The 25,457-nt window shown below is 41.0% G+C and overlaps 1 protein-coding gene across 1 annotated transcript in view; it reads left to right on the top strand.

Annotated features, from left to right (window-relative positions):
• MEOX2 (mesenchyme homeobox 2) overlaps window positions 1-22,990 on the top strand; it is a 77,717-nt gene extending 54,727 nt beyond the window's left edge. The window contains exons 2-3 of the mRNA XM_072154391.1: window positions 11,332-11,504; window positions 19,085-22,990. Coding sequence (XP_072010492.1) covers window positions 11,332-11,504; window positions 19,085-19,309 — 398 coding nt within the window. The 3' untranslated portion in view covers window positions 19,310-22,990. The remainder of the gene's footprint in view (window positions 1-11,331; window positions 11,505-19,084) is intronic.
• Window positions 22,991-25,457: the final 2,467 nt, after the last annotated feature.

The raw sequence follows: 25,457 nt of genomic DNA, 5'->3' as shown, positions 1-25,457 counted from the left end.
AGGTTATATATATCCTCCTTGTCTGTAATAGACTATCAAATCCTTAAAGGAACACATTTTTTGTGGTTATAATTCTGCCTTCGCTGCATGAAAACGGGGGGTAGGGGAGGGGGGGGGTTGACTAGCGATGTCCATTTAGTCAATAAATCTGTCGTCGCTGACTGATTTCCATTTCCTGGGAAATAAACAAATTACTTTTGGATTCTTTCAAGCGGCAGACGTTGGGGCAAAGCACAAACTCCCTCTTGTGTTTCCACCAATCCAATGAATTAGCAAGAAAAATGGCAGCCGGCGGCAACAGAAGAAGTCTCTATTCTCTCACACCTGTTAGGCCGGAGACTTCCATAATATAACTAAGAATTCAAACACGTCTTAAGTCAATGCTTTAAGGAAGAGCGGCCAAAACTAAATCCTTAGGAGTATAGCCGATTCCATTATGAATCAACCCTAGTACTGTACCCCGATCCGACGTGATGACTTTCCCAGCACAGGTGAACGGTTTTTATGAGGAGCAATTCATGCACCCTGCCGTAAAACAGATCAGCTTAGACTCGTCTGGTAGAAACTTCAGAAGTTCAAGTTGCCTTAAAAAGAACCTTTGTGTCCTGTGCACATAAAACCCCCTCTGTAGGATCATATGTCTCCTGTTTTATTACTACATCAGACTCACATTTTCTTTTATTATTATTCTTATTAAAGTTATTACATTTTTTTCAAATTTATACGTAGTAGATATAGGTCATTTATTTGAAATTCGAAAAAAAAAGCCTCACTCGTTTTAAAATTTGGAAGTTTAATTATATGATTTTGTTTAAAGATATTTGGGGCGGAATATCTGTGGAATAATTAAAAAAATATAAAAGTTAGTTCCTGTATTTGTATATGAGTATTGTTCCGGAGGAGGAGGAAAGTGGGGGACCAGTTACCGATCCAATTACGAGTTTAGACCAATTTAATCTGACCATTTTTTTAACTGTTTTTTTAACCTGTTTGGGTTTTTTGCTCGATAAAATGATAGGAATTCTTAGATGACATTTGATACAATTAATTTATATGATCTATTTTTTGCACATTAATTGCTTGGTGTGTTTGGGCTTTAAGCAGGTTTGCCAGATTTTTCCAAAATTGATCTGTCCTAAACATATACAATATTATTCTAAAGTTTTAGGCAGGAGAGGAAACAAATCTGCTCAGTAAGAATGTTTTCCAAATTAGATCTGGTATTTTATTATTTTTACCAAAGACTGAGAATCTCCAATCTGAGTGAATGAATATGAATGAGAAATCAAATCAAATGCTGGTGTGACAGCCCTTCAACACATCAACAAATCTTTTACTTAGACTTACACGTAGTAGGAACTCAGCAGGGAGGTTATTCCTGGCATCTTTAAGAACTTAGATCTTCTGTGGATATAAGCTTGTTCACATCCTTCTGCCTTTTCATGTAAACCCAGAGAGACTCGACGATGATTGAGATAAAGGTTCAGTGTGGCCAAAATTATGACAGTCAGTTTTGCAAGGACCTCAGCATTGAGATTGTTCCACACATCTTAAAGAACTAAGCACATTTTTAGCTGGCGGCATGTGCTATGCTGATAAAAAATGCCTATGTCAACACTCTGAATCATTTCAGTCCTTCATAAAACTTTACTTCACATTACTTGTCTACCTGTCAGCAGAATGCAACAGCTGCAGCCTGTGTGTGCCTGTGCCTCAGTTTCCTCATGCAGTTTTCCTCTCCTCCACACCATCCCCCTCCCCTGCCTGCTTAATGCACATGACAGGAAGAGGGGAGGGGGGAGGAGGAGGATGACTGTGGAGGAAAGGAAACTAAGGCACAGGCACACACAGACTGCAGATGTCCCTACTCCTTCCTGGGACTCTCCACATGCTGCTGGCAGGGAGCCAATTAATGTGACATAAAGTTTTGTAAAGTACTGAAATGATTCAGAATGCTGACAACGGCATTTATAAAATCAGCATAGAACAAGCTAAGGGAACCTATCACCAGCTAAAAATTACATTCCTGTTGACAGGTTCACTTTGAGGTCAGGAGTAGGGCTGTCAGTAGATCTCTGTGTTGGGGAGTGCTATTCTATAATGGGGAGGGGGTTATTCCACACTACGCAAGCCTGATGCTGTAGGATAAGACCTCTAAAAATCAGGATGTATAAAATGCCAATCAGGAGATTAATTTTTCAATTTGGATTCTAAAGGTAACTTCTTCAGAAATGTTTTTTTCCTATAAGGGCAGGACTTTCTGTGGCATATTTATAAGGGCCACGTCAATAGCGTAGAGGCCCTGAAAAAAATTGCTAGCCTATTGCTAGCACTTGAGATTATTTGCCCTAATCCGCCACCTTCGCACCAGTGGGGCTTAAAGGGGCCTAAAGGGGGGCGTGGCCGGGAGTGGGTCAGCGCGGGGCGTTACTGTCCCTGTGCCGGCGACTTTTTACATGCACGTTTGTTTCTGTGCTGCGCAGCACCCTGCCCGATACATCAAGAGGCAGAAACCTCTTGACGAATCGCACTGCGAGCGCCAGCGTATGATAAATATCCCTCTCTGACTTTAAGAAATAAACCCTTGTCCCACTTTTATCCAGTAGTGAATGCCAGGCCTCGGTTTAAATTTTATGCTACATTTTTTGCCGTAGAATTTGTAACTTCTCGCAAGCAATAAGATAAGTGGCCATGGTCTCCAAAGAACTTTCCTGCAGTCTCGGGCAACTTAGGAGATGCTGCAAAAGCGACCCATCCTCGGCTCTTGGGACTGCAGGAAAAGTGAGAAGGTGTGGACAGAGCTGGATTATCTTTGGAGGTTCTCCTGCTGGCCCCACAATTCTTCCTCTAAAGAGAGACCCCGGAGAGAAGCTGCAATGAGAGTCTGAATTTTCTCTCCTTCTTTCAACTGTATTGGTGCCCTCAGGGGGCCGATATGACTGAAATCTGTGGAAGAACAGGGTGCAATAAGTTATTGCTTAAATTCCCATATTGGCACCTGATGATAAGTAATTGGGTTTTGCTTGTGGTTTGGGCACTCAGGAGGTCATTCATCTTTAGTCAGGACATTTTTGTGTGTCTTTTCTGGGTTTTCTTAGTTGTTGATAAGGCAGCTGAGTTTGTGAGGTTTTTGTGACTTTTTATCAAAAAGTCTCACAAAAGTCTCAAACTCTTCTACAACTTCTTTTAAAGTTTTTCCTATGCCTGGTCAGGACTCAGGACTGAAGTTTATTTGTGACTTTTTCATACGTCCCCATCTGGATTTTAAATATATATATCAGACGCAACACTGAACCATTCTTGCTTGGCTATCTTTAATAGGTGAGTGGAAAAGTTGCAAATTTAGCCCCCCCCCCAGTCTATAAATGGCTTGCCTTAGCGGATAAGTGGGGTTGGGGATCCAACCTAAATCTATAAAGATCACATAAATGGAGCACTGGTCCCACATAAACTTCATTTACAAGAAGGTTTAAGGGGAACCTTCAGGGCCTTATTCTTCTAATCGCTGAGGCTCCCGGTGTGAGTTGGCTCTCACCCTGATCCTATAGATCGGGAAGAAGTAAAAGTGATGGAAAAAATCCCTTAAAATTAATAAAACCTCGGAAACACTTCTACGATTCATCAGACCCCAGACTGCCCAAACAATTCCAAAATCAGACAGCACCTGCACTTACTGCTGCCAGACAAGACCTTATGTATCACATCTACTGTCATATAGTGACCGGTTGTATACATAGTGGTCGTTATTTTGACCGTGCTCTTCTAGTTGAGTACATGCACCAAAGACGAATGACTCTATGGGATTTTCTATGAGTTTGGGCATCAGTGAGGATGACATTATAGACATTACGTTGAGGCTGGTGAATACAGATGTTTAGGTCCGTGTTGAACATTGCAGTCCCCAAACCAGGACTTTGGGCAGAAGTTTGGTTTTGGCGTTCAGGCTCATCCTCAGCCGGTAACATTTGGAATTTGGTGCTGGTAACCAACACGCCCTTTTTCTAAAGATCGTCAATTCCCATGACGTCATTGGAAGAAACAATCCAAAGGTCAATTGAAGCACAAATGGCTTCGAACGCTGCATTTGAAGAGTTGACACCTACGATAGGTGGCAGGATGTTACCAGTGGGGGTGAGCATTCGGCTTAGGGTTTGGTATATTCTTGTACATAGGGGGCAGTATTATAATAGTTATATTCTTGTACATAGGGGGCAGTATTATAGTACTTATATTCCTGTACATAGAGGGCAGTATTATAGTAGTTATATTCTTGTACATAGGGGGCAGTATTATAGTAGTTATATTCTTGTACATAGGGGCAGTATTATAGTAGTTATATTCTTGTACATAGGGGGCAGTATTATAGTAGTTATATTCTTGTACATAGGGAACAGTATTATAGTACTTATATTCTTGTACATAGGGGGCAGTATTATAGTAGTTATATTCCTGTACATAGGGGGCAGTATTATAGTAGTTATATTCTTGTACATAGGGGGTAGTATTATAGTAGTTATATTCCTGTACATAGGGGGCAGTATTATAGTAGTTATATTCTTGTACATAGGGGCAGTATTATAGTAGTTATATTCCTGTACATAGGGGGCAGTATTATAGTAGTTATATTCTTGTACATAGGGGGCAGTATTATAGTAGTTATATTCTTGTACATAGGGGCAGTATTATAGTAGTTATATTCTTGTACATAGGGGGCAGTATTATAGTAGTTATATTCCTGTACATAGGGGGATTATTATAGTAGTTATATTCTTGTACATAGGGGGCAGTATTATAGTAGTTATATTCTTGTACATAGGGGGCAGTATTATAGTAGTTATAGTCTTGTACATAGGGGGCAGTATTATGGTAGTTATATTCTTGTACATAGGGGGCAGTATTATAGTAGTTATATTCTTGTACATAGGGGGCAGTATAATAGTAGTTATATTCTTGTACATAGGGGACAGTATTATAGTAGTTATATTCCTGTACATAGGGGGCAGTATTATAGTAGTTATATTCTAGTACATAGGGGGCAGTATTATAGTAGTTATATTCTTGTACATAGGGGGCAGTATTATAGTAGTTATATTCTTGTACATAGGGGGCAGTATTATAGTAGTTATATTCTTGTACATAGGGGGCAGTATTATAGTAGTTATATTCTTGTACATAGGGGGCAGTATTATAGTAGTTATATTCTTGTACATAGGGGGCAGTATTATAGTAGTTATATTCCTGTACATAGGGGGCAGTATTATAGTAGTTATATTCTTGTACATAGAGGGCAGTATTATAGTAGTTATATTCTTGTACATAGGGGGCAGTATTATAGTAGTTATATTCTTGTACATAGGGGGCAGTATTATAGTAGTTATATTCGTGTACATAGGGGGCAGTATAATAGTAGTTATATTCTTGTACATAGGGGACAGTATTATAGTAGTTATATTCCTGTACATAGGGGGCAGTATTATAGTAGTTATATTCTAGTACATAGGGGGCAGTATTATAGTAGTTATATTCCTGTACATAGGGGGCAGTATTATAGTAGTTATATTCTTGTACATAGGGGGCAGTATTATAGTAGTTATATTCTTGTACATAGGGGGCAGTATTATAGTAGTTATATTCTTGTACATAGAGGGCAGTATTATAGTAGTTATATTCTTGTACATAGGGGGCAGTATTATAGTATATATATATATTCTTGTACATAGGGGGCAGTATTATAGTAGTTGTATATCTTCATAGTATTATATCATCTTTACCAAAGTTGTAAGGTGGAAAGACTTATATTTACTATATTATATTCTATCTTCTATCTATATACTGGTTGCAGCGCTGGTGATATACAATGCAGGCTCCTGGCAGGCGTAGTATGAGTTACTATGTCCTCATTCTTTAGTCTTGACTTTCATACATCTGGCTGTTAATTCATTTTGTGGTCGTGGAATGTGTGTGACGGGATTCTCCGGGTCTTACATACCCTCCATGCCAAAGTTTTGACTTCATGAATGAAATGACAGCAGTCCCAGAAGCTGAATGAAAGGCTCCGCTCCATAGTGATCTCCGGCTTGTTAGCTCACATCTTTGTGCTGTGTATCAGGGAACTTTGGTCAGCGATATCCAGGAGATGGAGATATTCCGGAACCTTTGGAATCTTCTCTCCTGTACATTGGGTGCCGCAGGGTCAACTGCTGAACAAATATTTTTCAGCAGAATTGTAACGTACAGCCGATAAGATTGTGGCCGGACCCGTTACTATTATCATTAATGGGGTTCATGACCTTACAGTGAATAGAAAGTGTCACATCTTTTGGATGTGGAAAGGAGGTCCAAGAGGTGGGATCTGAATTCGAGAGAATTCTCTGACATAACATGTAGCAAGGCCATCAATGTCAAAGGTTAGAAAACTTCTTCAATGTAGTTGGCAGAAGTTTCATTGTCATTAACCCTTCTGAGGCTCTGACTTTTGGTATCAGCAGCAGGTGAGAGAATTGGGTCCTGTACATGGGACCGGCCCTCCATTCATTCTCTATGATACCACAGAATAGACATACTGGACTAGATCCAGAGCTTCCAGACCAGATCTAGGTGCATCGGCACAGGCTTGCGCGCAACAGAAATGGGGGGGGGGGCGATGTGGTCCGTTGGACAACCCGACGGATTCGGACAACGCGCAGGATATAACATTTAGAATTGTGACGCAAAATAAAGCACTTACATGCACCGGGAAGAAGAAGGTGAACTCTGGCAGACCTCGGCGCAGATGCCCGAGCAGGAACTTGGGCGCACGAGCTTAGTGAATCGCAGCAGATCTGAATCCTCGTAGGACAATGCACCGCGAGATCGCGAAAACACCGGGTAAGCATTATTACCCCAGAGACATCTTGGTTTATGGTTTTGTTATATATCTGTTTCCGTAAGCCCTTAGATGCACAGATTTAGGTAAATTGAGGGCAGAGAATTGTTGCCCAGTCCTAGGGTTGGGGGCTATGATTGTCTTATGTGCTCTGCCCCGTAGGACCTCCACTGGGTGCACACAGCTTATTAGTTTGCAGAGAGTCCTTTAATAAAAGAAAAGTCCCATCTCGGAGATCTATTTCATATCCACAGGATCCGAGGTCGGGGTGCAACTACAGGGGTAGCAGCGGCAGCAGATGCTATGGGGCCCACTGTGTCAGGGGGGCCCAGCATCCGACCTGACACACTAAAGAATGGAGGAGGTGAATTATTTTATATAAATATATATATATAACTACACATTTACTAAGGTTTTGCGACGCACTTTTTTCGGACTGGGCCCTATCCTCAATGGTAAGACGGCTCGCACAGGTATTTAGGTAGTGGGTGCCTTGCGATTGTGTCGCAGAAGACCCTTTTTTTGGCGCAGCTGCGCTGCTTCCATGTGACATAAATCAGGGGGCGTGCTTGACGATCCGACTGATTTGGACTTTTGTGTCACAAGCCTAAACACTTACATGCACCACTAAAAAGATAAAAAGATAGTGAACTCTGTCGGATCTGAGCGAGGAAGCGATACATGCAGGATATCGGGCGCACAAATATTGGCAAAAAGTTTTTTTTGGGGGAATTAAATATATAGTTACAGAGAAATCCACAAAAATACTTTATAAAAAAAAGTTTTGGTCGGTCGCAGAATTGCACATTTATAAACCCTCGTGAAAGTTTCCTCTGAGCTTTAAATTCCAGTCTAAAACTTGCAAGACGGATGACGGTCCATGAATCAAAAACTTACAGCAGAACACGAATGCCGACACGTGTGTTCAGTCCGATGATGAAGAGGCTGCACGTTCCCGGAACTGCGCGGTGCATTCTGCTTAATGTTTCTATGGGCAAATAGGGAGTGCAAAGGGCTGGAAATTTCAGGGTTCATTGAAATTTTTTGTTTACTAAAGGAAATCTACCATCAGGATCCATCATGATAAACCAGGAACACGGTGACTGTGGTCGGCGTATATTTGCTATAACTTCTATTATCAACTTTTATAATTGTGCTAATGAAGGGCTCTAGGGTGTGTTACCAGATGCCCTCTGTGCTGTAGCTTTACAGGTTGTTATCTGCCCCCCTCTCCTGCTCCCCCCAGTACTTCCCCCCTCCCTCATCTCACACAGTGGTAGAGGGGAAGTGCTCTTGCTTGGTGTAACAGCCTGTGAAGCTGCAGTACAGAGAGGCTGTAGTAACAGATGTTAGCATAATTCAAAAAGTTGACTTTAGAAGGAAGCTGCGATGCATGGTGCAGGCCGGGGATATTTATACCAGGTCTTACTTGGCTTAGAATTGTGCCTTAGCCTCCACCTGAACGGGCGTAGGCTATAGGAAAGTAACGCCAATGAGCCGCCCACCGCACCCCCCTCACCCCCACTTAACGAGGGAGGTGGCATAATGGGGGAAATAGGTGCGACTTCAATAGGTATTGAGCCTATTTCGGGGCTTATACGTCTGATTTCAGGTGTAACAGCCCGGATAAATGTGGCCCCAGATTGAGGCCCTCCGTCTATCTTAGGTCTATCTATCTACCGATTCATCATACATCATCGTATCTTGTTTGAAAAATTTTTATGTTTTTTTTTTTCATGTAATCTTTTTTTTCTTTTCCTTTCCAATAAATTATTTTGTGATTTTTGGAAATCCACCAGATCTGTATTTAGAGTCACGGCCTTGTAATTCTCCGGATCACAGAATTTAATATACATGTGATATTAGCATATTGTATACCAGATGTATAGATGAAGAGAGGACAGAGGGTCATCTCCACAAAATTCCCCCCCGGGGGGGCCAAATGTTTTAGACTTCACATCTATCATAGGGCATTGAAGACTGAGTCCTTATAAAGCAGAACAAGTCTGCGGAGCGACTCGCAACATCTGTAGAACAGATGGAAACTTATAGAAAAGCTGCCAACATTTTTTTGGGTCTCCAACCCTTTTTCCACCAGAGAGAAACCATAAGGGCCTTGCTTCATAGGATGTGAACAGAGACCGAAAGGTCAGGGTGGGATGGTATCTCCCAACCCAAAGTCCCACGAGGGGCATTAAATCAGGATATTTCCAGAAACAAGTTTAAAAAACAGGAGATTTACGGCCTTTCACTCTTAAAAGAAAATAATATTTTTGCGGAGGTAAAAAGGTAAAATGCAAGAAAAAAAATAAAAAACTTGGAGTAAACTCCGAAAGAAAACTGGGAAATAAGAGATGAAGGAAAAAAAAAAAAACAACAACTTAGTAACAGATATTAATGTTTAGATTTTACAATTTTATTTCAATATGTTTTTTGTTTCACCTTTTAACGAGGTCTTAAAAAATTTCAAAAATTCGGACCACCAAATTTTTCAATAATATATGTGATATTCTCGCCATTAATTGATATACTATCAGGAAAATTTGGGAATGCCTCTTATGTGCCAGTAACATCGTACAAAAAGTTTTTAGACTAAATAATAGAGGAAAACTATTTACGCCGCCAAAAAATGTAAAATTTACTTTATTCAGGATATTTTCTTTTTTAGGATATGGGAAGAATATTTTTTTTTTTTAGCCGGTGCCACCTTGATCGCTTTTAGTACTGAATAGAGATGAGCGGATATGATGGTCGACTTCTGCATTAAGGTTTGGCCCCCCGGAACACGGAAATATTGCTCCTCCCAACTAGCCATGGTTTTGATTGGCCAAGAGATGTCCCCCTGGGCCAATCATAGCCATGGCTTGTTGCTAGGGGCTTCAATTTGCCGAATTGGCTGTTCGGCCGCCAATCCGGCAATATGTCCGGTTCAGGAGGCCAAACTTGAATGTGACCATCAGGTCTGCTCATCTCTAGGTCTGAATTAACTCCTTATAAAATGACGTGTCAGTTACTATGCACATTGAGAAAGTGGCTGAACTTTATGTTGTATTTGTTCCAAAAATTTTTACCTCAATGAAATGGAACACAAAGAAATTATCTGTATAATGGTTGTACCAAAAAATGAAGGATCCTAAATAGGGTTACATAGGGTTAGAATGAAATGTGATTTCTTCAGCAGGTTTAGTTGATACAGCGCTCCAACAGGTTAGGGGTGGTATTGCGGCTCAGTCCAATTCACTCCAATGGAGATATAAATCTACATCAGAAACAATCTATGGACTGTTTATGCACAGCCCCTTAAAATTGTATAAGCTGGCAAATGTTTGGGGGAAATATTGTGCCTTTCATTCCACCTTTCAAGCCTACAGGAAAGCTTCAGTATGCAGAGGTCTACAAGATATACTATAAATAACTAATACATTTGGATTGCACTTCTGAGGGCGCAGAATGTTTTTGGATTCAATTTGGACAAGTCTTTAAAAAATGGCATTTCAGTAAAATTGTCATTAATCCCAGACCTTAGCAAGGAGGATGGGAAGGGAAAATTTCGATGTTTTGGAGGACTAGAGAAGATTATATACCAATTTCCAGTATAAATGGAGAAACATTTGTCCGAACCATTTTGATTCGGACCCAAACCAAATCTTTTGAAAAATTCAACAAAGCTTCTACGAATCAAATCTTGAGTGATTTGCTCACTTATTACTTATGGTAACTTATCCAAGGAGATGATTCCCAAAGTTGTTTGCCAGGACCCTAACAAAACCAATCATAAGTAGACCCTGTCAACAACGATGTGATCCACCGGCAGGAAACTAATATCCACGGCTGGAAGTGGAGCTTACATTGGTATTTTCCAAAAAAAGAGCAGAGGAGAACCCTGTAGGAGATCCCTTAAATCCTTAATTTTTCATCACACTGTAGGTATCATACAAAATTGATGTACAGTATATGTCCCTAGAATTTTGAATGCTGGATTTTTGACATAGGGGCAATATGCAATCACATGGCAGGATGGGATATGGAGTGATGTAAGAGGTGATCAAGAAGTGTATACTTGTATTCGGATATATTGATGAATAGGAACTTCCTGTAGTGTTCAAAATGGCCGCCTTTGTACAACTTCCTGTCTTTATTTGTACAAGGAAGATCAGTTTCAGAGCACAAACTGCTGATAAAACAAGTGAACTTCTTGCTGGATAAGATTAAAGAACATACAGGGGGACATCCAATTTTAATATTTGACTGGTGATGATCTTCACATGACTTCTTTTCCCACTGGTATAACATGTATTTAAAGGGACGTTATTTATAACGTTGCTTCAATATTACACATATGTTCATAATAAAGAGACCGACCTAAAACACTATAGAAAGCATCCACTTAATAGGACGCCTGGTTCTAATCTAACAATAATAAAATCATGTAAAAAAAAAAAAAATTCATGTGTTTTCATCGGCAGATTCCCAGGAAGGAAGTTACAAGTCTGATGTAAATAGTAAACCGCGGAAGGAGAGAACGGCCTTCACGAAAGAGCAAATCCGGGAGCTGGAGGCAGAATTCGCTCATCACAACTACCTGACCCGGTTGAGAAGATACGAAATAGCTGTGAACCTTGACCTTACGGAAAGACAGGTACTGTCCATAGGGGGGGCGTTACAGTCATTGTACGGGTTCGAGGTGATGATAGAAGGATGGGAGGTTTATGGTTAGAAAAGTTGCACCCAATTTCTGGGTGTAGCCACCATTACTAACCCTATTGTGCCTTAGTGGGACCATGTAATGCTACAGTTCCCCTGTGGGGGCACTACAGGGACTTCAACACTTGTCGCCTGGTTCCTCTACAGAATACGAGAGGTCACTAGGGTCCATTTACTGTATTTAGCATAGAGGACTTTGTATTTTTAGGCTAATAATGAATATGAGGAAGCTTCAATACCAGATACAACCAGAACTAAAAACATGGCGCTGTGAGTAAGCAAGAAACAGGACAGAAAAAACAAACAGGCTGGTGGGTTTCTTATGTATCAGACCATAATTTTGATTAATACAATCATCTCAGAGAACGTTCCACCAGATACCATCTTGACTGTTAGATTTCTCTTTCTCTGTGCTGTCTATCTCATGATGCCTCAGCAGAACATCACATGGGCAGCTAGAGGTTTATTGTATTCATTATATCCAATTGAGAATATGGACCAGAAACAAATCCTTGAAAGGAGTTTTCTGTCCCCAAGGCAGGTTTTATACCCAGGACCTATCCTCATAATAGGGCGTCACTATCAGATTAATGGGGTACATCTGCTTACTTGGGTTTGAGGACAGTTCAGTAGATGGGTCAGATACAGAAGACTCTCTAAACTGTAGTGAGTTGGTACCACTAACTGGTCAGAGCTACGGGTGTTTGACCTCCATCAATCACATACTGATAACTTATCCAAATGATGGTCGAAACCTCCCAGGAGGAAATAACGAACCCCTTTAAGGATTGTTTTAATGGATATAGATGGATATAGAGTGATGGATAATCCCACTGTTCTCCAAACAGATAGAGACGGATAGACAAGCCCTAAGGCTGAACTGAACTATAGTGTAGTACTGCTAGACAGCTCTGCATCACACCAAGGGGTTAACATGGAGGATGAGGGTCTTCATCCTTGTAATGTACAGGCTAATTTGGCAACATTGCATCCCACCACTGCATTAGACCCTCCTGGTCACTAGGTCCAAGCATTGAATGGGTTATATAGATATCAGCCCCTGCTTATGCAATGATGATGCTGAGGCATCATGAGATTGATAACACAGAGCACAGCTATAGAGAAGGCTGGATTCTGTTCAGCAGCAGACAGAAGGCTGTAATGCAGGAATATGAGTGTTCACTCTCTGTACTTCTAATGACAATACGCTCAATTAAAGGGGCAGGGAGGAAGTTTGTAACATTGTTGAGATAGTTTAGCTCTGAGTTTATGAAGAAGGTGATTCCTAATAATAACATTCCCTCAGTACACGGCTCATAGGGCAATTCCTCGATACAATAGTCAGAGCCAGACAAAGCTTCTCCGATTATATCTCAGATTCAACCAGAAATCCTTCATGTACAATGTGCAAATTATTAGCCGCAAATGTGTAGCAGATGCCCGGGGACCTTCGAAAAATTCCTAAACTAATATATTTCTACGAGCGCATGTCAGGTGCCAAGGAAATAGGGAGTTTCCGCAACCCATCAAAAGTGTAGAAAGCAAATGTTTTCAATCGGCGGTGAAATTTATGCCCACAGTGAGCAGCTCCATGTGATATATACCTGCAGCTCACTATATATCTCCAGCAGATAGATACATAGACACACATATGGGAAGAAGCCACCAGGTGGGAGGGGCTTTCTGCAAAACAATCCATTCCTGAAGACTTCATTATTAAAGAATGTGATGGAAAATTTACCGGATTATAGAGAGTAAGAACCAAAGCGGAAAGAAGTGGTACTGCGGTATATAACACCAACCTCTAGGAAACTACTCGCAGCCACTGAGACTTCAATGAAATCTTATCTGGAAACCTTGTATGAAAAGTTACCTCTGATGCATAAGCCCCCAAAATATTGAAAATACCAAGAATTATGTGGAGGTTTTGTCAAGTAGCAAAATATTTGAAAGAAAAAATTGCTAAATATAAAAAGAACTATAGAATTGCAAGAATTTATCTACCAAAATACTTCCCCAATGTACAAAAATATAACTACTATAATACTGCCCCCTATGTACAAGAATATAACTACTATAATACATCCCCCTATGTACAGGAATATAACTACTATAATACTGCCCCCTATGTACAGGGATATAACTACTATAATACTGCCCCCTATGTACAGGAATATAACTACTATAATACTGCCCCCTATGTACAAGAATATAACTACTATAATACTGCCTCCTATGTACAGGAATATAACTACTATAATACTGCCCCCTATGTACAAGAATATAACTACTATAATACTGCCCCCTATGTTCAAGAATATAACTACTATAATACTGCCCCCTATGTACAAGAATATAACTACTATAATACTGCCCCCTATGTACAGGAATATAACTACTATAATACTACCCCCTATGTACAGGAATATAACTACTATAATACTGCCCCCTATGTACAAGAATATAACTACTATAATACTGCCCCCTATGTACAGGAATATAACTACTATAATACTGCCCCCTATGTACAAGAATATAACTACTATAATACTGCCCCCTATGTACAAGAATATAACTACTATAATACTGCCCCCTATGTACAAGAATATAACTACTATAATACTGCCCCCTATGTACAAGAATATAACTACTATAATACTGCCTCCTATGTACAAGAATATAACTACTATAATACTGCTCCGTATGTACAGGAATATAACTACTATAATACCGCCCCCTATGTACAGGAATATAACTACTATAATACTGCTCCCTATGTACAGGAATATAACTACTATAATACTGCCCCCTATGTACAAGAATATAACTACTATAATACTGCCCCCTATGTACAGGAATATAACTACTATAATACTGCCCCCTATGTACAAGAATATAACTACTATAATACTGCCCCCTATGTACAAGAATATAACTACTATAATACTGCCCCCTATGTACAAGAATATAACTACTATAATACTGCCCCCTATGTACAAGAATATAACTACTATAATACTGCCTCCTATGTACAAGAATATAACTACTATAATACTGCTCCGTATGTACAGGAATATAACTACTATAATACCGCCCCCTATGTACAGGAATATAACTACTATAATACTGCCCCCTATGTACAGGAATATAACTACTATAATACTGCCCTCTATGTACAGGAATATAACTACTATATAGAATGTATTAGTGTATAGTGTATAATAACACTAGGAAGGATTATTCCTTCTTAAAAGGTTTCATGACCTTTGCCCCTTCTTGCCTCTTCCTCAGAATTAATCCTGGGACTCGGTTTCGGGCTCCTGAGATCTCTGATATTTATAGGTCTCTATATTTACCCTCCTATTTCGTGCTCGGCAATAGATTCACATTCTGCCTCTTGCTCCAGTTACTGAACTGTAATCCACACATGAGGGGGACCCAAGGCGCTGACTAAGGGAGAAGGGAAGATTCGGGGGAACAGATGCAACCAATACAAGCATCTACTATATCTTATATACATTTAGTTGTGAGGATCATTAGAGACTTCTATTACTCTCCAGCCTTGTAGGAAATGGCTACATTGTCAGGACTAGTTAACAAATGTATTTATATTTTTAGCTCATACATTAATGAACTTAGTAAAGAGTAGGACAAAACAGTATGAAATACAATAACGTATAATATAAAATGATGTAATATGAAATAATTAGATACAATATAACATAGTGTGACATAAAACAATAAATATTATATAATGTAGCAGGATTAAACACATTATGATGCAAAATAATATAATGTGGCAAAATGCGACATAATTTAACGTCATATGATAAAATACAACCAAAATGTAACTTGTAATATGTATGATATGTATGAGAATGATATGAAGTAATTATCTATAAAATAATGTAATGTGGCATGATATTTTTTAATAATATAATTAATTTTTTTAAATAATATAATAAAAAAGTATACAAAAAGCCTTAACGTGAAGTGTCCTGTATTATAAGTATGTAATCTGTTAAGAAAGGGAAGAAGAGAATTTAGCTTCTTACAACCTCTGTCCCTGTCTACTTGTCCTCCCTTTGCTAACCTCAGGCAACAACTGGTTGGCGGTCCTTACCCTTGATATATGAACAGGAGAGTAGACAGACAAACAAAAGAGATGAGGCAGAAAAACAAGCAAAGTCAGGCAAACCAAGTAAAAACCAAGATGGCAGTGTGGTACTGGATCGTTAGGCAAAAGAATAGTCAAAGATGCAAGCAAAATCACACACATCACAACAAAGCACAATAGATTATATGGTATCACATAAGACTTGTCTTACAGGTTCTTGTATATGGGGGAATCAGGAATACATGCAGTTACTGGACACCGCCCCTGATGCTGATTAGTGATACACCCAGTACACTGATAGGACCATGTGACCACGTGCTCTGGAATAGGACTGAGCCGCAAGAACTCTGCCTGATGGCGACTAATACCAAACCCCTTAGATGCCATGGCTACAACTGACTACAACCTCTAAGGGACTAACTAATGAGAAACCATCAGTCATGGTCAACATTGTTTTCCCTAAAACATTAGAAAGCTAGTAACAGTATAACAGTCAAGAAATCTTTTTATGTAGCTCCACCCTAAATAATGGCCACCATGAAAATCTAGCCTTTTGTAATTCATGGGTTAAAAAGATTACCTTGTCTCGAGTGGGAATCCAAAGTCCATGCTACTGTATCCCAACAGTGTCAGAAAAAATATATTAGAATTTAAATTTTTTTTTAATGTTTTAAAAAAACTTTAATTTTATTTAATTTATTTTGTGTTAAAAATAACAAGAAACTTTAATGAGATTTCCAAATATCTCCAGCTTTGGAGGACCCAAGATATAGATGTATAATAGGGAAAGCGCATAGATTACAATAGACGAGGTGTTATACTATAATTAACCAGTGGTGGCGCTGCAGAGAATTGTAACACTTCCTGCTGCGATCAGGGATAATCCTCGGGGCGAGAAAACCTCTTAGAATTTCAGAAATGAAACTATTTATCAAACAAAAACTTTCATTTCCTCTTTGACCGACTTGTTGTCTGTAGATCCGAGAAATATGACAAAGTCTTGCGAAAGGAAAGTCTACATTTCAGTAGAACTTCTGGGCAGAGCTCAGCACTGGGAAGATGTGCCCGCTGGGTACGGGCCAAGTACTTGGTTCCTTGGAAGGAGACAGGAGAAGCCTGAGGAGTCGAAGAGTAGATGACAAATGCTCCACGTCAATAACAGTTCCAGTAATGAGGCTAACTGGGATTACTGGGATTACTGGGATTACTGGGATTACTGGACACTCCTCGTACCATAGAGATCTGTTATTGGAACAAAGTGTAACGAGTGAGAGGTGGAGTGACCTTATAAGAGGTCGTCTTATATATAGAACAATGCAAATCACCAATAGTGTAACAGATCGATACAAATATCTATTCATTTACAATATTGGGGGTGAATTTTCTGTTACCCGGAGCAGGTGCTTCTCTTTTCTGACTTTTTGGTGCATCTTTTATTTTGTGACTTTTATGGTGCACCAACATCTGGAAGCCGGTGATAGCGAATAAGGTGCAGACCGGTCTTACCGCTGTCCAGCGAGGTCCACCTGAAAGAATATTACAAAATGCACAAATCCACCCATGCGCCAAAATAAAAGGCGGACAAGATGTGATGCAGCTCCTTGATGCAGCTCATTGGGGCACATTTATCATATTATAATACTCTATATATGATGGTGTCACTCCCCAGGATCTGCTGAATCTATCAAGTTCTCATCATAAATCCAGGCAGTTTGAAGAATAGTGCCATAGCCTATGGCGGAATAGGTGCAGGCTAGAGGTAGTGCACAGAGGTAGGGCAAGAACGCAATGTTCTGGCCAACTCCTCCCGGGCATGGCCTGTTCACAGCACTCAGCTCTGCTATCTCACCTATGAAACACACAGTCAGCACTGCTATGCCTCCCCCTCCCCTTTGGATCCAGAGCTTATCTTGTCTGTAGAGTTTGTAGAGCAGGACCTGTCTGCTGCTGGACTGGATGTGCCTCTGTCTGTAGTACTCTCAGCTCCTGCCCCTGCAGTTCAAGGGAAGCTATTAATATATAAGAGGAATCTGCCCGACCATAGTCAGGAGTTTATGGTCGTATCCAAGGACAACCAAAATACTAACACCAGGACTGATAGCAACAGGTTTGAATTATATCTGTGTAATGCTGTATTTTTGTTAATAACATTGAATTATAGAATGTAATATTTTGTTATCCTGAGTATATTTAAGAATCTTGTCTTCATGGGAGGAATACCCTTTTAAGGACACCCGACTTAGAGATAACCTCTAGTAACAGATGGAAAACAGGCGTACAAGCCATGATTTAGTATCAATGCCAGGGGACGGTTGATCGGGGAGTGGACGGTGCCAGGTCATGCAGTCGGCCTATTAGGTGTAACAAGAAGTGTAACAATTCTCTGCAGCACCACTGCTGGTAAATTATAGTATAACACATTGGGGCTCATTTACTAAGGATCTGAACGCCGCACTTTTGTCGGGTTTCCCGAATATTTCAGTTTTGTACCGAATTGGCGCACGCGAACGGATTTTGACGCATCGGCGCCGGCTTTCACGTGACAGAAGTCGGGGGCCGTGGCCGTCGGACAACCTGATGGATTCGGAAAAAACGCGGAATTTAAAAGACGACATGCACCAGGAAGAAGAAGGTGAACTCCGGAGGTCCTCGGCGCAGCAGCGACACCTGCTGGATATTGGGCGCATGACCTTAGTGAATCCCGGCAGAACCCGAATCCTCAACGGACAACGCACCGCAGGATCGCGACAGGACCGGGTAAATAAATGTGCCCCAATGTGTCCCATCTGGTCGCCCGTCAAGGGTGTGATTATGCTAGGCCAGACCTGGTGTAGAAGTGCTGCCGCTGAGATTTCTCAGGAGCCTCCATCCGGTGCGCACCACAGGGTACGATCACTACAATCATACATTGGCGCAATTAGTGCCCCCCATATGATAAATGTGCCCCCTTATGTCTATCCACAGAATCTATCTATCTGGGTATCTAGATACATCTTTCTATAGGCCTTATCTATAATATCTATGGTATCTCACTATTGCGGGAATGTATTTTGCACTTTTTAGAATAAACAGATGTAAACTTTTGATATTTTTGGATCTTTCTATGGTTTGTATCATATACACCGCTCTATATGTATCTATTGTATCATTCCTCCCGCTTCTGTACGGATCAGACGGGTGCAGGAGTGATAACACAGACCAGACCTGTTAGTGCTGAGCTAAAACCTCCAGAAATGAGGATTTTTTTTTACAGCCCGTTTCAGCAAAAGACTTCCTGCAGTTTTTCATTAACAAAAAGTTTTACCAGAGTCAAAATGTCACAGCTTTATTGCTCCCGACAAGTCTTTCCTATTAATAAACTGATTTTTTTTTTCTTCCTTTTTTTTCCTTCCCTAAAGGTAAAAGTTTGGTTTCAGAATCGCAGGATGAAGTGGAAGCGAGTGAAGGGCGGTCAGCAGGGGGCCGCCGCGCGGGAGAAAGAACTGGTCAATGTCAAAAAGGGGACGTTACTACCGTCCGAGCTGTCAGGGATCGGCGCCGCCAGCCTGCAGCACACGGTCGACTCACTAGCCAATGACGACAGCCGCGACAGTGACCAGAGCTCGGAGCACGCTCACTTGTGATCTCCAGAAGGAAGAGACTCTACCAACATTTCGTTCTCAGGAAAGAACAGAACGTGGCATAGACCAGCGCTATCGATGCTTCCAGCCCACAGAACTTTATTAGAGGAACTGTCTGGAAACATGGCTACTTTCCTCCAAAAACAGCGCCCCCACCTATCAACAGGCTGGAGTTGGTTTTGCAGTTCAAACCCAAACACTTCAATAATACTTCAGTTGACCTGCAGTGCTAGTCGTGACCCATGGACCATGGTGGTGCCAAAACTGTCAGCAGGGCTGTCCAATGTATTGTCCCTGGAGAGATGTGTAATTGTGTATGTTGTTAGTAGCAGCAGGACTGTCATATATGGAATTATTTTGCAGGATTGCACTGGGGGTGTGTCCTCTCTCTGCTGTGCTCTGTGCTCTCTGCAACCCATGCTGGATGTTGTCCCTAGCGACATGTGCAATTACACCTTTGTGTATGTTGTTAGTAGCAGCAGGACTGTGTAAAATGGATTTATATTCCAGGATTGTAGCTTTGCCAAATCACTAGGGGTGGGTCCTCACACTGCTGTGCTCTGTACTCTAGGCAGCATGGGCTAAGGCTTGGAGAGTTGTGTAATCAGACATTTTATGGCTGTTGTTAGTGGCAAATATAGCTTTATATTCCTGGATTGTGGGTAGGTCCTCGCCCTGCTGAGGTCCTAAATGTTTTTAATGAGCTGTTTCACTGCAGTAACGGCTGCAGTAGGACTTTAGAGCAGTTCTATGTAGAGAGATCAGAGCACAGCAGTGTGAGGACACACCCAAAACCTGGGACATAAATCCATGTATCACAGTCCTAACAACACCCACACGTTCTGCCTACACAAATCTCCAGGGACAACACCTAACATTGTCTGCTAAGAGCACAGAGCACAGCAGTGTGAGACAGACCTCCCGTGCACCCGGAGAAGTAACAATCCTGAAATATAAACCCTTACAAATTTTTGCAGGTACAATATCTAACAAAGGCTGCACAGCAGTGTGAGGATATGCCCCCAGGGCACTGAGAGAAGCTACAATCCTGGATTATAAATTCATATATCACAGTCCTGCTGCTACTATTATACACAACAGTCTGATTACAAATCTCTCCAGGGATCATACATAACACTGGCTGCAGTCTGCATGGTCTCACCTGACAGGTTCCCTTTAAGATCTTCCATGTGATTTGGTGATAGGTGATAATTCCATGGGGACAATGTATGGGATTTACAAACATTTGGGCAATGCCAGGACTCCTTTTCTTGTGCCGGTTTTTACACTGCTGTAGCAGGCACCATCCTGACCGATGCCATCCCTAGAGTTGGCATATGCGTTTTTGGCACTCGACCCATCAGCATAGATGTAATTTGCAATTTGGGGGGGTGGCTGTTTTATGGGCTGTACCCAGTTATTATCAATGCCCTTCCTCTGAGACTGTCATTGGGACAGGTTCCCTTTAAATTTAGAATCTTAGAATTCGGAAAATCGGCATCGGACTCAACTTTGCCAAATCGTGTCTCGGGGACGACGGGCAGCAAAATTGGTTTGGAACATTCCAATACTAACATATGATAGAATATTTTCACGACTGTGGACTGGTAAATCCTGCTTCCAATTGCACTGACATTAACCCAAAAATTCTCCAAAAATTCTCCAAAAATAGTCATAGTGTGAATGTGTGCAAAATGAACATAAAGCTCTTGTCCTCTGTTAAACTAAGAATATTTGTGGCAAAAAGTATAAAAATGTATATTTTTTGGAGATTATCTACTTTGGCGTGGCATGACCATTGGGGGTGCACTTTTAATGGTGCTTTTCCTGTAAAGGCACACAAAATATTTAAGGGGGTCCCTCTTCCTGATTTGTGGGGGACTGGCGTAGAATGTAGGAGATTCACAATCTTTCACAGATACTCAGCCCCTTTGTTCATAGACGGATTGCATCACATGATCCCTTTCAAAGCTTCTGACTGGCTGAGAAGGATCACATGATATACCATGTGATTCCTTAGAGCAGGAACGTTGGAGGGAATAGATTTGTAGAGGTATATTGTACACCCCCAACATTCATGAAGTGAGGGAACCTTCTTAAGGTGAAACACCCCTTTGAAGGATACAATGTTGACTGTTAATGGTCACAAGGGGAAGGCCGATCAATGTGCACTGCCCCTTTAATTAAAATTGTATACTGTGATTTATATGGCACTTTCTATGGAATATTTAACTGTCTTTTAGTCGGCGATTGAACAATCATCCACAACCGCGCCTCTTATAGGTGATAAGAAAACACGTGTCAAGGCAAAAAATATTAATTTCAGAAAATGTTACATTTTATGGTGAACAATTGTATCTTCCAAGCTTACATTTTACTACATTTTAGGATTCAATCGAATTAGATTTTTGATTACTGAGCAATTTCTTGGAAAATTTCTCAGATCATGTATAAAAGTGCAAAAAAAAATCACTTTGGAAAAAAAAAGTTTTAATTTTTAAAAACATTTTTACCACTTATTTTGTCATTTTGTGAATGATCTTCCAAAAAATTTGAACTTTTTTTTGTCTCTCTTGCTCTTGTTTCATCCTCTCTATGGATTTTTTCCATACTTAACCATCAGGAATGGTCCACCAATAAAATAACTACAGACAACAATGACGGCTATAGAAAAAACTTGTAATATTTAAAGGGGTTGTTAACTTTTTGACAACAGCTTGATCTTTATGTACTATTTTCCCCAAGTTGGAAATATTGGGGCACATTTAATTACCCGTCCCATTGCATCCGCCGATCCGGAATGTCCGATGAGGATTCGGAGCTGCCTAGATTCACTTACAGTGTGCGCCCGATTTCTTGAATGTGTTGCTTCCCCGCTCAGGTCCACTGGAGTTCACCATCTTCTTCCCGGTGTATGTGAGTCCTGATGTTGCGAAACAATTAGAATTTTAAATTCCGCGGTTTGTCCGAATCAGTCGGGGTGGCCAACGGCCATGACCCCTGATTTGTGGCGCATGGAAGCCGGCGCCGATGCGCCACAAACCGATCACGTGCGCCAAAAACCCCTGTGCAATTCTGGGCAAAATGGAAATATTCGGGAAACCCGACGGAGATGCTTCCGACGGACCCTTAGTAAATGTGCCCCATTGTCTCTCTAGTCCAACCCTAGTGAAGCGGTTGACTTCCATTGTATCAGATAACTTTTCCTAAGACCAGATCAATGAGGCCCAATGTCTGGATGTCTGGTGGGACTCCACTTTTGCTTTGCACTTAAATATTAAATGTTAAAGAGAGTCCTAAGCGGTGGACATTGATGCCTTTAAACTCAAGATTTGGTCAAGATCCTCATAAGTAGTTATATTTTTGAGTCTTTTTGATCCCTATTGATATAACGAGCTCCTTCACTGTGGAAGTGCTTGTCAGTTTACCTGATTTTTAAGATGATGTAGACGGTGGCCCTCAAGGGACCACCCCACACGTCCACCATGATGCTCCTTATTTGGGGACCTTCAAAAAATTCCACATTTTGCTTAGGAATCCTGGTCTCTAGAAAGCAAATGACTTGGTTTACACAAAAAAAAAAAAAAAAAAAAAAGACATTGGACTGTGGTGGCCAAGGTTGTACTTTGGCTATGTGTATATAGATGTATGCATTAGAAAATTGACTCTCATTTACCAAGAACATGGACAAGACATAGAAAAAACTTTGTACTTTGTAAAAATGTTCAATAAAAACATACTTTTTAATTACAATGGGCCTTTCTTGACATTTCTTTGTGTTTTTGTGTAAAATTTTGTGTACATTTTGTGTAAAATTTTAAGTTGTGGGAAGTTCAACACCCCCTCCAGATATGATGGTCCTCACTTTCAGTACCACATTGGTTTTTCTGTGTTGTGGAATCCAGGAACAATACAAGTCGAAGGATTTACCAACTATAATGAGGACTAGAACTCTGGGGAGACAGACCAGACAGTGAGCCCTAAACTGAACCCCATAAACTGTCACCTGACTCCTTGCCTTTGCGCATCCTAGTGATACTGGCCAACCAAGGAGACAACCTCTTCCTAGTTCACAGTGCAGACACATAACAAGACAAATGGATAAAAAACACAATAAGGCACAGTGAACCATCCAGGTCAACAACAGGGAGAGCAAACAAGAGCAGAATCATAACTCAAAAGAATAGTCAACAATACGAGCCAGAGATCAAGTACCAAGAGATTGACAAACAATAGCAGAAATAATAGAGCTATCACAATCACAAGGTGTTAAATCTTGCTAGTCAGAACCAGACTACAAATGGGTTTGACGAATAGAAAAGACAGATTACCACTAGACCCTAGTTCACACTGCCAGACGAGTGAGACACAGTTAACGTCTCCTCATACTACTAGCAAATCGAAGAAGAAGCAGACACAGATGTGACACTGTATGTGTAAATAGGAATATAAATTGATACATAATGTATTTTTTACCAGCGCACCCCTTGAGGACAATTCTCTACTATTTCCTTTAAAGAACCAAAAAAAACCCAAAAATATATTGATATTGATTGATTGACTTTTTGGGGGAAGCCAAACACTTTGTTGGTTACTTATGAGATGTTTTGCAAATGACCTGTTAGATCTTCGTAATGGAAAGTCCTATGTGAACAATGATGCCAAGAAAAATATTGTCATTAAGGAATATGGAAGAAGCTTCTAGGAATAGAACATAAAACTGGTTGTTCAAGATGGTGAAAGTTGTGGTCGAATCCTTCAAATGTGATGATAAAGGTAAGTTATACACATTTAGGCTCCTGTAGTTACGGCAGGAGAATCGGCAGGACATTGCCCCAGTGGGGAGGACATGACTGGTGGTTCTGGAGGCTTTACAGGACATCTACCACCAGGATGAAGGACTGTATGCAAATCAATCTGAGAGGCTCTAGGCTCCATAGGTGTTAATGGAGCCTGGAGCCCCTCAGACCCATGTGCATACAGTCCTTCATCCTGGTGGTAGATGTTCTTTGAGCCCAATTTCTGATCTTGGACAGCACATGTGATGATAGAACCTCACAATGATACTCCTTGGGGCACATTTACTTACCCGGTCCATTCGCGTTCCAGCGACGGCTTCTCGGACGAACGTTCGGGTCTTCCGGCGATTCATGAAGGTCCTGCGCCGATGTCCACCAGGTGTCACTGCTGCGCCGAGCTGCGCTGAGCTCCGCCGAGTTGCGTCGGAGTTCACTGATCTCTTCCTGGTGCATGTGAGTATGGCGCGTGCGGTCAATTTTTTGTTTTAAATGCGGCGGTTTTTCCGAATCCGTCGGGTTTTCGTTCGGCCACGCCCCCCGATTTCCGTCGCGTGCATGCCAGCGCCGATACGCCATAATCCGATCACGTGCGCCAAAAACCCGGGGCAATTCATGGAAAATCGGCGCAAATTGTAAATATTCGGGTAACACGTCGGGAAAGCGCTAATCGGGCCCTTAGTAAATGACTCCCTTTGTCTTTTGACGTTGGTGATTTTGAACTTTCCATTTAGTTAAGATTAGAGATGAGTGAGTATACTCGTCCGAGCTTGATGCTCGTTCGAAGCGGCTCGTTGCTCGGATGAGTATTTTGCCTGCTCGATAATGAGCTTTCATTTAACGAAACACAGTGAACACAGGATCATTTAAGTGAAGAACACATAGCAGATGTTTCCGTACATCTGCTAACTTCTCCGAGGACACGAGTGCCGAATTGTGTTCTTCACAATAGTATGTGAAGAACAATATGTGTGAAGAACACATTGCAGATGTTATATAACATAACCATCAATGTTATTTAGGTGTAAAAGCTCTTGAAGCTCTCTGCTGTCCCTGCTGTGACCAGCGCCTGAGCTCGCCTATTCCACAGATTGACAGTTTAATCGCCTCCGGCGATTAAACCTTGTTTTCTCCAGATGGAGACCGTGCCCCCTCGTCTTTTGATTTGATTTAATCTGAAACAACTTACCACCATATTTTTTGTATGGACCATTCATATATTTATATAAATTAATCATGTCCCCTCGTAGTCGTCTCTTTTCCAGACTAAATAAATCTAGTTGTTTTAATCTTTCCTCATAACTGAGACCCTCCATACCCCTTATCGTTTTTGTGTCTCTTCGTTGAACCCTCTC

Source organism: Engystomops pustulosus, chromosome 5, assembly GCF_040894005.1.
Source record: "Engystomops pustulosus chromosome 5, aEngPut4.maternal, whole genome shotgun sequence".
Taxonomy (NCBI): Eukaryota; Metazoa; Chordata; class Amphibia; order Anura; family Leptodactylidae; genus Engystomops; species Engystomops pustulosus.
The sequence above is the reverse complement of the archived record's forward strand: the minus strand, read 5'-3'. Positions and strand labels throughout refer to the sequence as shown.